At 38.3% G+C, this 14,495-nt stretch overlaps 1 protein-coding gene across 14 annotated transcripts in view; it reads left to right on the forward strand.

The window, feature by feature from the left end:
• The window catches only part of LOC140557578 (ERC protein 2), a 247,306-nt gene that overhangs the window by 2,458 nt on the left and 230,353 nt on the right, over positions 1-14,495 (forward strand). For all 14 annotated transcript variants that reach the window (XM_072682120.1, XM_072682123.1, XM_072682127.1 and 11 more), the window contains exon 2: positions 10-1,259. In XM_072682120.1, the coding sequence (XP_072538221.1) occupies positions 582-1,259 (678 nt within the window). In that variant the 5' untranslated portion in view covers positions 10-581. The remainder of the gene's footprint in view (positions 1-9; positions 1,260-14,495) is intronic.

A 14,495-nucleotide genomic window follows, 5' to 3' on the forward strand; every position in this document is an offset into this window, starting at 1 on the left:
CTCCTCCAGATTGTATTAAAGAAGGCCTGAAGTGTGTCTGTGAACACCAAAGCTATTAGCAGCCTCTCTGTGAGAAGGACCTGTACTCAGCTATGACACTCCAAATAGGCTCACCCTAGGCAGTCTGCTGGCATTCGAACACAAAAAAAGAGCGAGATAAGATGACGTACTTCTCGTCATGTGTATCAAAAGTGGTAACTTGGGGGTAAAATACTCTGGAAAAGATGAGACATGAGACAAAGCAGATTCAAAGTGCACTGAAATGCATTTCCTTCATCCGATTTGATCGGCTGTTTCACACAGCAGATCAACCGCACTGAAATTTGCTGGATGAATGGGGCAGTAGGTAGTACTAGGTAGTACAAGCTTTAAAAAGGGCTCAAATAAAAAAGGGTAGTTGTGAAAGAACAATTTCCAATAATTTAAACATAGTGTTTCTTGTCACACTGGAATGTGAGAGACCTCTGGTGGGTCCAGACTTGTATCCGTCATTCTACTAACTACATAGTGACTGCCCAATTACCCCTTACGAGGAAAAACGGAATCATAACCTAGAGTTTTATAAGTTAAATCCATCCATAATGTATGGTAGTGCACGATCAGTTGGTCAAGCTGAGGCGAGCCCGTCCCGATCCCCACGCCTCCCTCGCTCCCCTAGAATGGGCCAGCGGCGGGTCAGTGCCAGCAGCAGAGGCAGCAAGTCAGGTGGAGGAAAAACTCTTTCCATGGAGAATATCCAGTCCCTCAACGCTGCCTATGCTGCCTCTGGACCCGTCTACTTGAGTGATCATGAGGCACTGGCCTCCTCCTCCTATCCAAAAGGCACCATGACCTTGGGGCGTGCCACAAGCCGGACAGCTTACGGGGGAAGAGCCACAGCAATAGGCAGCAGCCCCAACATCAGCTCCTCTTTGGGGCATCTTCACTCGGACTCGGTGGGGTACGGAGATCACGGTGTCATGCATCTCCACTCGCTGCAGCACCAGGGGCCCTCTTCTCCACTGCTGAGGCAGGCCGTGCGGGGCGTGGCTAGAGGCGATGGGGGCCCCTTGATGGAGCAGTTGAGGGAGTTGCAAAGGGAGAACGACTTGCTAAGGAGGGAGCTAGATGTAAAGGACAGCAAGCTGGGCTCTTCGGTCAACAGCATTAAAAGCTTCTGGAGTCCAGAACTGAAAAAGGAGCGAGGGATGAGGAAAGAGGAGTTGGCCAAGACATCCATCCTGAAGGAGCAGATGAGAGTGCTGGACGACGAGAACCAGGTAAGGAACCCACACTCTTAAAAATAAAATTGTCAGAATGATGGAGCAATCCCTAAGTTCTTTAGAGAACCAAATGTGCCATTTCAATGTCACTGACCCATACAAAGCCTTGTGCACTCATTCAAAGCCTTATACAAATATTGTTGATCACAGATGATCACAGAAAGAGACTCATGCCATATCTTTCTTTGCTAACAGGTGCCCATTTCATTTCATTTTAACAGCAGTTTTATCTCTGTGAACTGTACATAAAATTCTTGCTTACATCAGCCACCTGAAACTTGTTCTAGTAACATTGCAGTATTTGAATTTGTAAGATCCAAAACTTGTTATGCTAAAACAAAAAACAAGAAAAGAGGTTGGTAGCATGGCTACTGACTCCTTCAGAGTCTGGAAGTGTTTCCAAATCAGTTTGAGTGATCTTTACATTTTATTTATTTGTTTATTTTGTAGCACATAGACCTGCAGGTTAAAGTGTTCGTCTGTAAATTTGGGGTATTTGGGGATCTAAAGACCTCTCTGGTGAGAAAGTGTAATTGCACAGAGTATGCAGAGGAGTACTTTTGTGAATCTGCATTGAGGTTTGCTCTCCTCTCAGAGCGGATGGATCTGATTTAATAAAGTTAATGGAAATAAGTTGCACAGAAAATATTTTGTTAGTTTGTGATGAAATACTGTCACAATTTAGAGAGCAATTACATCCAGCAGACATATGGAGAAAATGGAGTCTAAAGGCATTCTTTGAGGTGCAGCCTTATAAGAAAAAAAAAACGTTCACGTCACGTTCAGTGAGCAGCAGATAAAACACTGACTATAAGTAAATAGACGGTCAGTCAGACTGTAGCTATTAACATTATTTTCTATCAACAACAATTTACATTTTATTTCAGAGAATGTACAGAACAGTACTAAGCTACATCAAAACATGATACATGTTTTACATGATACATGTGCTTTTAAACTTTAAAAAATTGTTCTAGCCTTGCCTGTAATTAGCCAAATGGTGTGACCAGGAAGACACCTGCAAAAACCTACCAGACAACTGTTTTTAGAATATATAAATATAAATATAAGACTTGGCACGCCAGCACACTGTCACTGTTTATTAGAATATTGTCTCCTCCCCACTCGACTGCTTTCTATTTAAAAGAAAAAATCATATGGACCGCCGCTCACACACATTAGTAACAAAACAGGGTAATAAACTTTAAGTAGGAATCATGATCTTCATAGTTATCCAAAGGATGTTTGGACTAAGAATACATAATGATGTTGGGCTCAGTTTATTAAGCAGTGATTGGATATATCTGGATTTACGTAACTGCACTTGTAACCCCAAAGGCATATAACTAACATGATGCTAATCCAGGTAGTTGTAATCTGAGTATGTATGCCTAAGGGTGTGCAAGATACTCATTATCTTTATCATTCTGATAGTGTCCAAGCTCACTGGATAGAAGATCAGAAGGAAAAAAGCATAATCTAGTTACCCATAATCTAATAATATATTACCCTATTATGCAAATACATGGTTTCAGCCTACATGCTATTCTAGGTATTCTAGGCTTTGGTGTAACTTACAGACAGATACACACATTATAACAAGCAGCGATATTTTTATCTTTTTAATAGTGTTTCCAAACCACTTTAATTACAGGCATGTATATCAGGCATGTGATCTAAACATGGTCAAATTTGTACAAATATTTAAATTCTGTAAATATTTACATGTCAGAGTCAGGCATATTTAAGTAGCCTAGAATCTTCAGAAAGTAGCATGACATGTTCTTCGAAATTTCTAGGCAAATAAAGCTATGCCAAACTATCACAGAATGGGCCTGCAGTCTAAAGGTTAAGAGAGGGAAAAAGATTGTATCGGATCGCGATCTGTATCGGCAGATACTCAAGGTTGCAACATTGGTATTAGACATGAAAAAGTGGTATTGTGCCACTCCTAGTATTCACATTGGTATCTGAATTGTTGCAGATATACACTGTACATGATAAACACTGGATATCAGCTTCTGCCAAGATATTGCAGGATATCCTATATTGCACTTTTACTATTTAGATGATTATGACTTTGCATTACTGAGTCTTCAAAACAAAGCCTTTAACTAAATGACTTGCGTTGAATGGCTTACTCCTGTATTTATTAGTCTTATATCACAGACCTCCTTGCTTATCCCATCTCATCTTGATTTGAAAGGGTTCTCCAGCTTATCTGGCACTGAAGTATTTGGCATGAACCACAAATGACTCTTTTGGTCAGCAGTGATAAACTGAAAAATAGTAGATTGGGGAACTGGAGATATTTTTACAGGTTAGCCTTGCCAGGGAAATGACTGCACCCAGGTCAGCACTTGTGCACTTAAGCTGCAGTACAGGAGCAGATCCTTTTAAGTCTCAGAATGTTCTGAGTAAAGAAGATACTTCCCGCATGCCAGCCTGCCTGCCTTCTCTGATAGCAGCTTGTGTCAAGCTGTATTTTCTCGCCTCAACGTTCCCATGGAGACGACATCCTGAAGTCTGCTGATATTCCTTTAATGAAAAACTTCCACCTGTAATTGGTACATAACTTGAGTTGAGTTTGCACTTCTTGTCCTTATTTGTACACAGAACTAAGACGGTGAGAAACAAATGAGACGGTGAGAAAGTCTATGTCTATGTCTCACCTTCAAGCTGTCACTGAAAAAAAGCGGTCCTGCTCTTGGTTAGTCATGGAATGGTAGCTTTTTGGTAATGCTGCTTCAAGGTGTCAAATAAGCCAGGGCATTTCACAGAGCACCCAGCTGAGTGTGTGTGTGTGTGTGTGTGTGTGGTTGGACATTTCAGAACTGTTCTTGGTGCTTTAGTTTTTTATTGAGTAGCTAATCTAACACCCACTGTCTAGCCTGTCAGCTGGGCTGTCTGAACGCTCAGAGCTTGGGGGGGACCATCAGGACTTCTATCTGCCAAAAAAAGAATCTATCATTATCCGCATCCTTCTGTGCTGAGGTTTTATCACTCTATCCTTTTCCTTGTTCTTTGTCACTCTGTCACTCACACATGCAATTATTATCTATAGATTTGGTTTCCTTATCCTCTTATTGCAGCTTTATATTCAAGATCATTGGATATACCATTATCATAGCAAATATTCTAAGCAAAAAGGGCTCTATATAGTAGTGAAAAGGGGATCTTTGACAATAACCTTTACAATAAGGGAACCCCTTTAAAGGTGTATGGTACAATGCCATGGCTGCATAACATGAAGAACATTCTGATAATCAGTTCTTTAGGTGCTTCTTCGTGTTCGACCTGTTATGAGTTATCCAGCCACACTGTGTAGTAGGGTGTATGGCTGTAGGGTGAAGACCTTAGTATTATTACATATTTGTCTTTACTCATCTAGTGGAACCGGTTCCTTTAGGGTTGGCTTTCGCTGAATGTAGAGGATGTAGAGATGACTTTTTGCTCTATTACTATGAATAATGAGTAATATATAATGAGTTCCATTATGGTTAAAGTAGCATGACAAGCTGTTACTTAACATTATTCAGTTTTAATTAAATTAAAGTACGTAGTTCTCACTTCATTTTGTGTAGCAATTGTTCAACACACGATTAGCTCTGAGATGTGAGTAAAGCATCCAAATTGGTGCTTCTGCTTAAATTCAGCAGCTTTGCCAGAGCTTCCAAACAAGCAAAACAATTGTGCTTCATGCCAGCTGCCATAATGATTTATATATTTATTTCTCTTTGTCTAGAACAAATACAATTAAGGCTGCTGAGTAGTAATTCAGCACTTACACACTGCATGGGGAAATTAAATCATTTCAAATTGAAAAAAATAAAATGTTTTAAGCTATATCAGACTCTATATTGTGTTTTGATGTTATGAATACCTAGATTTTAAATCCTTTTTATTCACTTAAGCATACATTTCTTCATTCTGTAGGTTATCCTGCTAATCCTTAAATTTCTGTTCTAGTAGGTAAATATGGACAAATAAACAGTGTTTATTTCCTCAGGCAGGCTGAACATGGTCAGTTTAAATGATCACTTGTTTTAGAGTATTACTTCTATTCAAGGGTTTCTTGATCATTTGAGAGGTACGATTCTAAAATGCCTCTTTGGCACATGTTGATGAAGAACCATTAGGGTAATTAAGGTAATTGATCCAATTAGCTATAATGAAACTCATGGCTTGTCTGCAGGAGCCTCTTTCAGTAGTTGATATGCTTTTAGCAAAATAAAGGTACCGGCTTCATCAGACAAATGGGACATGAATATCTCAGTTAGTCTTATCTCAGTAAAATCAATGTGGTTGTGGAGCTTCAAGTAATAAGGATTTCCTTATTACTTAAGTAAAAAGGAGCCCAACCCTTTCCCAAAGCCTTTTCTGATGCAAAAGCAGTAGTCTGTGGATGGTTATTTTGCATGCCAGTCATATCCCTTTGCTGGAGAAAAACACAATCTTGGAAGTAAAAGTATGCTGGCAACATATGCTTGAGTGAAAGTGTATACATAAAAACAAGTTTAATTTATTACGTAAAGATAACGCCAATCCCCCAAAAAGTTATTGCCTCCTCCTTTTAATAGCTGGTTACACCTCCCTTAGCAGCAATAACTGCTACCAAATGCCATCTGTGGGTTGTTAATTAGTATCTCACAATGCCATGGAGGAATTTTGGACCACTGCTCTTTCTTGCTTGTGCTCAGAAACTTTTGTAGGGTAAACCTTCAAATCCTGCAGTAAATTAAATTGACTTTATAGTAAATAAAATATCTACAGCTCTTGAAAAAAATAAGAGATCATCCTACAGTATCAGTGTCTCTGCTTTTACTATTTATAGGCAATGTTTTTAGGGAAATTAACATGAGCGTTGTATTTCATAAAGCATGGACAACATTTCACCTAAATTCAAAATAAAAATATTGCTATTTAGAGCATTTATTTGCAGAACTGCTCAAAAACAACTGCTCAAATAATGCAAAGAAATGATTATAATAATTATAATGCAAATAAGTTATTATTTAAATGACTAATATTTGAGAGCATTTAAAACTCTGGTAAAATAACCTTGACTGCCAATCACAGCTTTCATGTCTCAGCAGGCTCTCCATTGGTGTTTCACATTGCTGTTGGATTGACTTTATGCTATCTATAATCTGCACATTTAGGTAACTCCACTTTGTTTTAATGAAATGCCTGGAATAAAATGACTGTCATACATGTAGAGATGCAAGAGGTGTCATACATGTAGAGATAAAGTGGTCTTTTAATTTTTTCCAGCGCTGATAATGTGCAGTTAAACTGATAAAACCTGTTGCTATGGCTTTAACATTGGCTGCTTCTGCAACATAAGGCAGAGAGCATTAGGAATTCAATTCAGTTAGTCAATTTGGTATTGATGATGGGTTATGGCAAAGACTTTTCCAGACATAGTCTATAGATATGCGCATACACGTGTACGCACACTTTAAAAGTCTGATGTACTCTCACTGAGTGCATAGTGTCTTCATAATGACAAGTGGACCATAACTTGTCCCATTGAGAGCAGAAGAGTGAGATAGTCATCCCTGATGATCAGAGAGAACAAGAAGTACTTGCAGACATGAATATGCTTGTGAACGTCCTAAAGTCATTTTCAGTTCAAAGGCTGCAGTCTCTGTCTCATCCTACCTCAGGCGCAACACGCCCAAACTTCTCAGCAGGTACTCCGGTGCCTTTCCTCCCTTTTGCAGTGCAGTAGCTCTGTATTCTTGGTCTGGTGAAGGTATGACCTAGTTCTGTCTTCACATTTTGTTGGTGAAGGGTGACGTTTCATGATGATCTAAGGGCAGTTCTGCTGTTTTTCTTACAATGGTTAAATTTAGGATTTGGGTCAGGAGAACTGGTCCTTCATTTAGCTGGAGCCATCAGAATAGGTACCACTGCTGTCCACTTTAATCCCCATTAATCACTTTTTGTATTAAAATCTTTTTTTAAAGCTGTTTTTAGACTAGAGTTAGTTAAAGGAATGCTTTGGCCAAAAATGTAATGTAAATCATTTTCTCCTTACTCCCAAAACCTACAGCCAGACAACACAGGCTTTCATTAATTCAGCTCCAGTGTAAGAATAAAGAAGCATATTTTAAACATAAAGGAAAAAGTTAAATTGTGTCAATTTCATCTTTGAAGAAGCCATCTTCTAACATTCTACATCAGCATTTTGGCAATTTCATGAATTTAATTGAGAGATGCCACTACCATATTAACCTTACTTCCATCCTTTAGTCAGTCAGCTATCCAACTTGACCTCGATTAAGCATACAGGTCAATATTTACTATTTGAAGTTAAAACGCTTCTACTGGTCAAGTTCAAGATGTAGGTATGTGTGCATGGCTGGCTGTCATTATGATGGTTATTGTGGTAAATGATTAAACTATATTTATTGAATTTTCCTGGCCTGCTGCTTTTTACTATAAAATACTACAGGAACCAATCTTGTACCTAATACTTAGGGTTACACATGGTGCCCAGCCTATTCCATTTGTCTATATTCTAATCACCCACTACACTGCAAACTCTTCACAGGGGTCATTAGATAGGTACCTTTCTTCATCAGTGTTTCACTAAATTAACCCCTCCGGAAGGCTCAACAGTGAGGTCTGGTATCCCAGATCCAGTCCCCTCCAATCACATAATCAACTTTATAACTGTAGAACAGCACTGGCCTCACCCCCTGGTGACTAAAGCTGTACCTAGTCCCACTGGCACTGTTGATGCTGATGCTCAGTGCCACCAGTTCCATGTGGGTTGTACACATACAACTTCAACAACACTATATCAGCATATGAAAACATATAACCTTCATTGCCCTTTTCCAATGGTAAATGGCTTTAAAATAAACACAGTGTACCACAGTTTTAAATCAAATAATAATGAATTATGTTTATATAGCGCTTTTGTCAAACCAAGGACACTTTACAGTGTTTTTTACAGTAAAGGAGGAACACATTTAGCGTGATTTAATGACCCTGAAGGATCTGCTTCTAAAAGTAGACAGTTTGTACGTTGGAAAACACCAAAACAGCACCAAAAGACCTCAGGAAAATAATCAGAAATGCAGGGCGCCAGACCATTCAAAGTTTTATATGTAAAGAGCAGGTGCTTAAACTGAATATAAAATAAAATAGGGTTGAGCTGTTGGAGAAGTGGGGTGATGTGAGCTGATTTTATTTGGAGGAAACTAGAACACGAGCAGCAGACTTTTGAACATTATTGAACAATTCCAATATTTTTGGAATGCCAATAAAAAGAAAATTAAATTACCTAGCACAATGCAGCAAATGACTGAATAAGAGTTTTAGTATCTTTAATGTTTATCAAGGAATGCAGGTGAGGTGAAAGACAAGTAATTAAAACATATTGAATATTTAATAGATTCATATGGTTAGGTTAAAGTGATGGAATCAAAGAGGATACCAAGGTTGTGAGCCACAGAAAAGACTAACAGAAATTCCATTAAGGTGAATCTCAAACCAAGCATGGGTAGCTACAAAACCCCTTGTAAATAACAAAAAGAAGAGGGCCAAGCACTGATTCCTGGGGAATACCTTGTATAACAATATCAAAATTAGATGTTTACTGCCCCAATAAAAAAGATAAATAAGATAATTCCCACTACTTGAACCAAGGGAAAAGCAGTATACTGGAAGAAGTAGTAATATTTAGAGCACTAGAGTCATTGGCTGTCAATGACTCTGCCTTAGTACTGTGCCAAGAACAAAAGTCATATTTGAAATGTTTCAAAAATAATTTTTCAGATGAGCTGTAGCTGGTTCACTAACACCTTTGCTAATAATTTGGCTATATGAATGAATGTGGTCAGTTGTGGTTTATTTTATACCAGTTCATTTTTTTAGCTGACAGGTGAAATGATTAGAATTAGCAGAACTTTAATAATTATATATATATATATATATATATATATATATATATATATATATATATATATATATATATATATATATATATATATAAAAAGATTTTAAAAGCATAGAAACTGAAATTTTGAGATACTGGCAATGAGGCAGTAGGCAATTGATATTGAACTGCACATTGACAATTTTGTCTCAATTGGTTAAAAAAAACAATGCACTTAGAGAAACAGGGATGTTTGGCAGTGAGAAGCTTAAATAGTTTATCAAAACATGGTTTTAGGCTTTTTTAGGTACTATGGATGAGAGAAGAAAATGGTGATATGAGGTGAAGTGTAATGATGATTACCATAGCTGGCTACTACAAACTGTTTAAACTGAATGACAAATAGCCTCGTTATTAGCCCAACACTTACCTTCAACCAAGCTGTGAAATAAGAAAAAAGCAAGCATCAGAAGTTCTGCAAATGAAATGGTGAACAGCAGTCATTTTAATTGAATTCATATATGAAATGATTGATTAGACATGCCACAAATGAGGCAAAGTGAAAGAAAGACAGGGAATCAAAAACTCAGCTCTGCAATCCAAGTACAGACAGGCTGGCTTTGAGGTTTGTGGCGCTGAAGCCTGTGTTTTGGCACACTATACTAAGCAGTCCACCCACGCGCACGCTCTTTGAGGAGAGGCTCAAATTCAATATTCTACCGCTGAATTCATTACCGCCTTCAAAACGTGATAAATGGAGGCAGTGCATCCTCTTTAGCCTCATTATTTGTTTAGCTGTTGTTTTCTTTCATACCTTTCAAATGGAGAGACAAGTCTTGATTTATGCCTTAAAGTCCCTCACAATGTCTTACCATTTGCAGGGTACAATTAATGTGTCTAAGACGGACACACTAATGTAGGAGGACCGTTGCATTAATGGTGGGGTGCCTCATTCAAAAGACTGAAAGGCTTGTATATGTACACCTGTATATCAAGTATGCATACGACTCGAAAATTAGGTTGACAACTTGTCCTTATAGTGTTGATATTTTATAAAAAAAAAAAGCCCTCTTCTTAGTGGGGACAGGCTTAGTAGGTTTGAGTTAGTAATGTTGACTACATTGGAAGCTTATGAGAAATAGTCAAATTCTGTGAATCACTGCTACTAGAACCTAAAGTCTTTCTGCCATTGAAGGACATCTGGCATCTGGATTAATCATAAAGATCAGAACAATAATCAGATCAGTAAAACATGACACTGCCAGAATACTGTAATAAACTTAACGGTAAGGCAAACAAATATAGGAACAAGACCAATGGCTGTTTCTTGACATATATCTTGTCTTGTCCATTCATTCATGTGATTGATTTTGCATCCAAGAGAAATCAACAAACACCAGTGACAAGAAGATAAATTGTCCAGTTCAGTGCAGTTTTAACAAGCTCTCATCGACTTGGCCTTGCCACTTCCTCTTGAAGGAATACCCAACACCATCTTTTCTTCCACAAGCTTTTCACAATAGTGGGAATTTTGACCCATTCCTCCTGACAGAACTGGTGTAACTGAGCCATGTTGGTAGGCCGCCTTTGTTGGTAGGCCTGTCTTTTCAGCTTTGCCCATACATTTTCAATATGATTGAGATCAGGGCTTTGTGATGGCCACTCCAAAACTTTGTTACCCTTAAGCCACTTTGTAACCAGTTTTGCAGTATGCTTCGGGTCATTGTCCATTTGGAAGACCCATTTGCACCCAAGCTTTAACTTCCTGGCTGATGTCTTGATGTTGCTTCAGTATTTCCTCATAATGTTCTTTCCTCATGATGTCATCCATTTTGTAAAGTGCACCAGTCCCTCCTGCAGCAAAACAACCCCACAACAAACCTGTGTTTCACAGTTGGGATGGTGTTCTCAGGATTGGGAGCTTCTTATAGGTTTATTGCCAACATCTGAGTTAATTTGAGACACACCTGTGAATGGATTTTAAGGCACACCTGAAACACACTGATTCTTTGTGTAACATCATGGGAACGTCAAAAGAAATCAATCAAGCCAAGATATCAGGAAGATAATTGTGGACTTGCACAAGTCTGGCTCATCCTTGGGTGCAGTATCCCATGTTACGTTATGATGCCTGAAGGTGCCTCGTTCAGCTGCAGATGGAAATGTCCAGCCATCATACCACTCAGGAAGGAGACAGGAGAAATTGAACTGTTTGGCCATAATGACCATCATTACGTTTGGAGGAAAAAGGGGGAGGCTTGCAAAGGCATGACATCATCATATGGGATGTCCCAAATTGTTTAAAGGCATACTAATCTTAGTGTATTTAAACTTTTGACTTTTGAGTAATAAAAATTCCCTCTTTCATTATTCTGACATTTAGCAAATAGAATTTATTTTGGTAATCCTAATTGACCTGTGTTTGGCAGGTTAGTACACAAAATATGAATCTACTAACCCTTTCTCTACTAACAAGAAGTAATGGAGTTTCAATGCCAACATTGCAAGTGGGTAGCCCCACCCGTTCCATTTTCGCATTGCACTGTAGAACACTATTGATGGTAACTACACTCAAAAACAAACTGGTTCTGAGTGCATATGTGAGTATGGATATTTGAGTATTACCAACTTTGACACTTGTATCTATACTAGTCATACTCAAAAACTATTGGAACACAATTGAGATGCAAAGCTAACAATAAAAAAAAGAAATGCAACACATCACAATTCTAATCCTAAACAAATCATAGTCACATGCAATTGCTCACGTCATTGCAAAGTTTTCCCAGCTCACTGCTGCTAGTCTAGCAGAGAGTGACTGTGATCAAATGATAAAACCCATCCCTCTTTTCCCTCTCCTTTCACATGCCCTGAGTGGCCACTTGTGTAATGTAGGTTTGTAATGTATGTTTCTGAGTGACATGTTGAAGTTGGCAAGGGCATCTTTAAAACAGTATTGGGCCAAAATATCAAGTTGCTTATCAGCAGATGGGTGGTTCAACTGGATTTTGGGTTGAGATTTGAAAGATGAGATAGAGGAGCAGTCATATATAAACTGACAGAGTGTATTCCCTGAGCAATTATTTGACAGAAGCTCCAAGTCCAGGAATACTGCACTGCCAACTTCCCATATCTCTATATATGACAATATCTAAAACAACAAAACCCAACAGTATTAATATAATGTATAGTTTTAGGCTGGTTTAAACCAAGTTGATGATGATGATGATTGGTATGCTGCCAAGGTTGTTACAAAAATAGTTTTAATCAGTTAGAAACCCAGGTGTAACTGGACCCTCGGTGCCTGCCTGTAGAAAACAAGCTATGTTACTACTACCATTACTATTAAATGCAGTGGTCATGATATATTTGCTCATTCAAGGATGTCACAGCCTAAAGGGGAAACTTTGTCTGGTTCCTCAGGTCTTCTTTAGTAAAGCCAGTGGCTTTTATCTGGAACCATGACAACTATTTGGATGCTTAAATTACAGCAGTAGCTGTAATGAGGTGCTGTTGTACATAGAGCACTACTCGGTCCTAATTTCCAAAATTATTCCAAAAATATTTGGTAACTAATTTCTATGTTCTGCCTTTACTGAGTCTGTTCAGCTTGGTACAGTCCTACCATCATTCATTCCTGTAGTGTTGTTTTTTTATTTGGATCTAGCTTGTTAAATTGATCTGATTGCCTAGTTAATGCAATCAGAATCTGGTATTTGGTTTAAAATTGTACCAGAGTTGATATCCTTAAAAATATTTTCCTGAAAAGTTTTGATAATGTGTCAATAGAGGTTTGATCAGCATTAACATCAGCTAACTTAACTTAGCTAATTTTATATTCTAAATTTAGCCGGCCAGACTAAAGCAGAGTTCTGTGATAAAGTCGTTAATCATTATTTGGTTTGGTGTGGTCAAGTTGTGTTAAATACCAAGAAAATCTCAGATAATTCAAGTGGTTGTTGGCTATTAAGCTGTCAGACACATTAATTGTACCCTGTACTAGCTAAATTAGCCCGATAAATAAGGGTAATGTTGCGTTCATGTGCTTAAGTTCCTGACCTGAAAGTTGCAAATGAACGCCTTAGAGCGTAATTAATAACTAGTGGGGAGTTAAGGAAATAATTGTGTAGCAGAGTTATCGAGTTAATATGACCTTCCATCCTTTTAACATGGCGGAGAAAGACAGAATCAATATTTGCAGAGACGTTAGCTAGCTAGCTAGTGCCATGAGGACTGTGTTATTGGGAGTATAATTATTAGTTTTTAATAGTAGTTGTAGTTAATAGTAATAGCAGTTGCCATTAATGCTTCTCTGTGCACCATAATTTTGATCTGTAATCTATAAACATTTAACTTCATATACAACAAGGCTATTATCAGCAGTGAGGGCACCGGGCAGGGCTGACAGGGTTGTGGGTTCGATACCCGGGCTCGGCAAGCTGCTACTGTTGGGCGCCGCAGCAATGACTGCTCACGGCTCCTGTGTCTAATCCAAATGGTAAATATGGTTGTCTTGTCTTGTTGAAAGCAAGAAAAAAGAAACTGAATTTGCCTTATTCTCTTCAGCAACAGCTTTTGATATTTGTTTTTCGGTGTGATAGTAATTAACTAGTAAGAATTAGTAGTCAGTCAGTAAGTAACGGATTGTCTAGATCCAGCTTCGGACTGTTGTAGTTAAATCTTCCCTTAAAGAAACACTATGGGGAATTTGCATTTCTTGCTCACAGCTTCTCCTACAGTCGGGAAGTGTGATTTATGCTTTAAGCCGACACTAAAAGACATGCTATTCTGGACTGAGCCATGACTGAATATGAAAGAAGCATGTGGACTGACACAGTATAGTATTATAAACAAATAAACAAATTTACATAAATATGACTGATTGTTATGGTTAGTTCTTGCTAGCATTACCCTGCCTGCTTCTGTAGGATCTAGGATGTAGGACTAGGATTTCTAGTCACATACTGCAGTTAGCAGCATGAAAAGCCTGGAGTAGCAACATCAGTGACACTATTCTCTCTGCAGTGAGTCAGTGATGAATCACAATGGAATTGAAGCTAGTAAGGTAAAAACACTACATAGTGTTGCTTTAATTAATGAATGTATATTAATGTGTAAGCTAATCAGGTATATTTATCACCCAAGTAATAATCACAATATTTGAAAGATATACTTGCCCACCTACAGAATGTGGTGCGGACTCATTAGATTCATTAGGTACAACAATGTACAGTCCAAGATTTCCTTAGAACAGGGGTGGGCAATTCTTGTCTGGCAGTCCTGGAGTCCTGCAGTCTGATTCAAATCACCTGTTAATTACCAGGTTTAGTAGGTCTGTTAGA

Source organism: Salminus brasiliensis, chromosome 6 (genome assembly GCF_030463535.1).
Source record: "Salminus brasiliensis chromosome 6, fSalBra1.hap2, whole genome shotgun sequence".
Classification (NCBI taxonomy): Eukaryota; Metazoa; Chordata; class Actinopteri; order Characiformes; family Bryconidae; genus Salminus; species Salminus brasiliensis.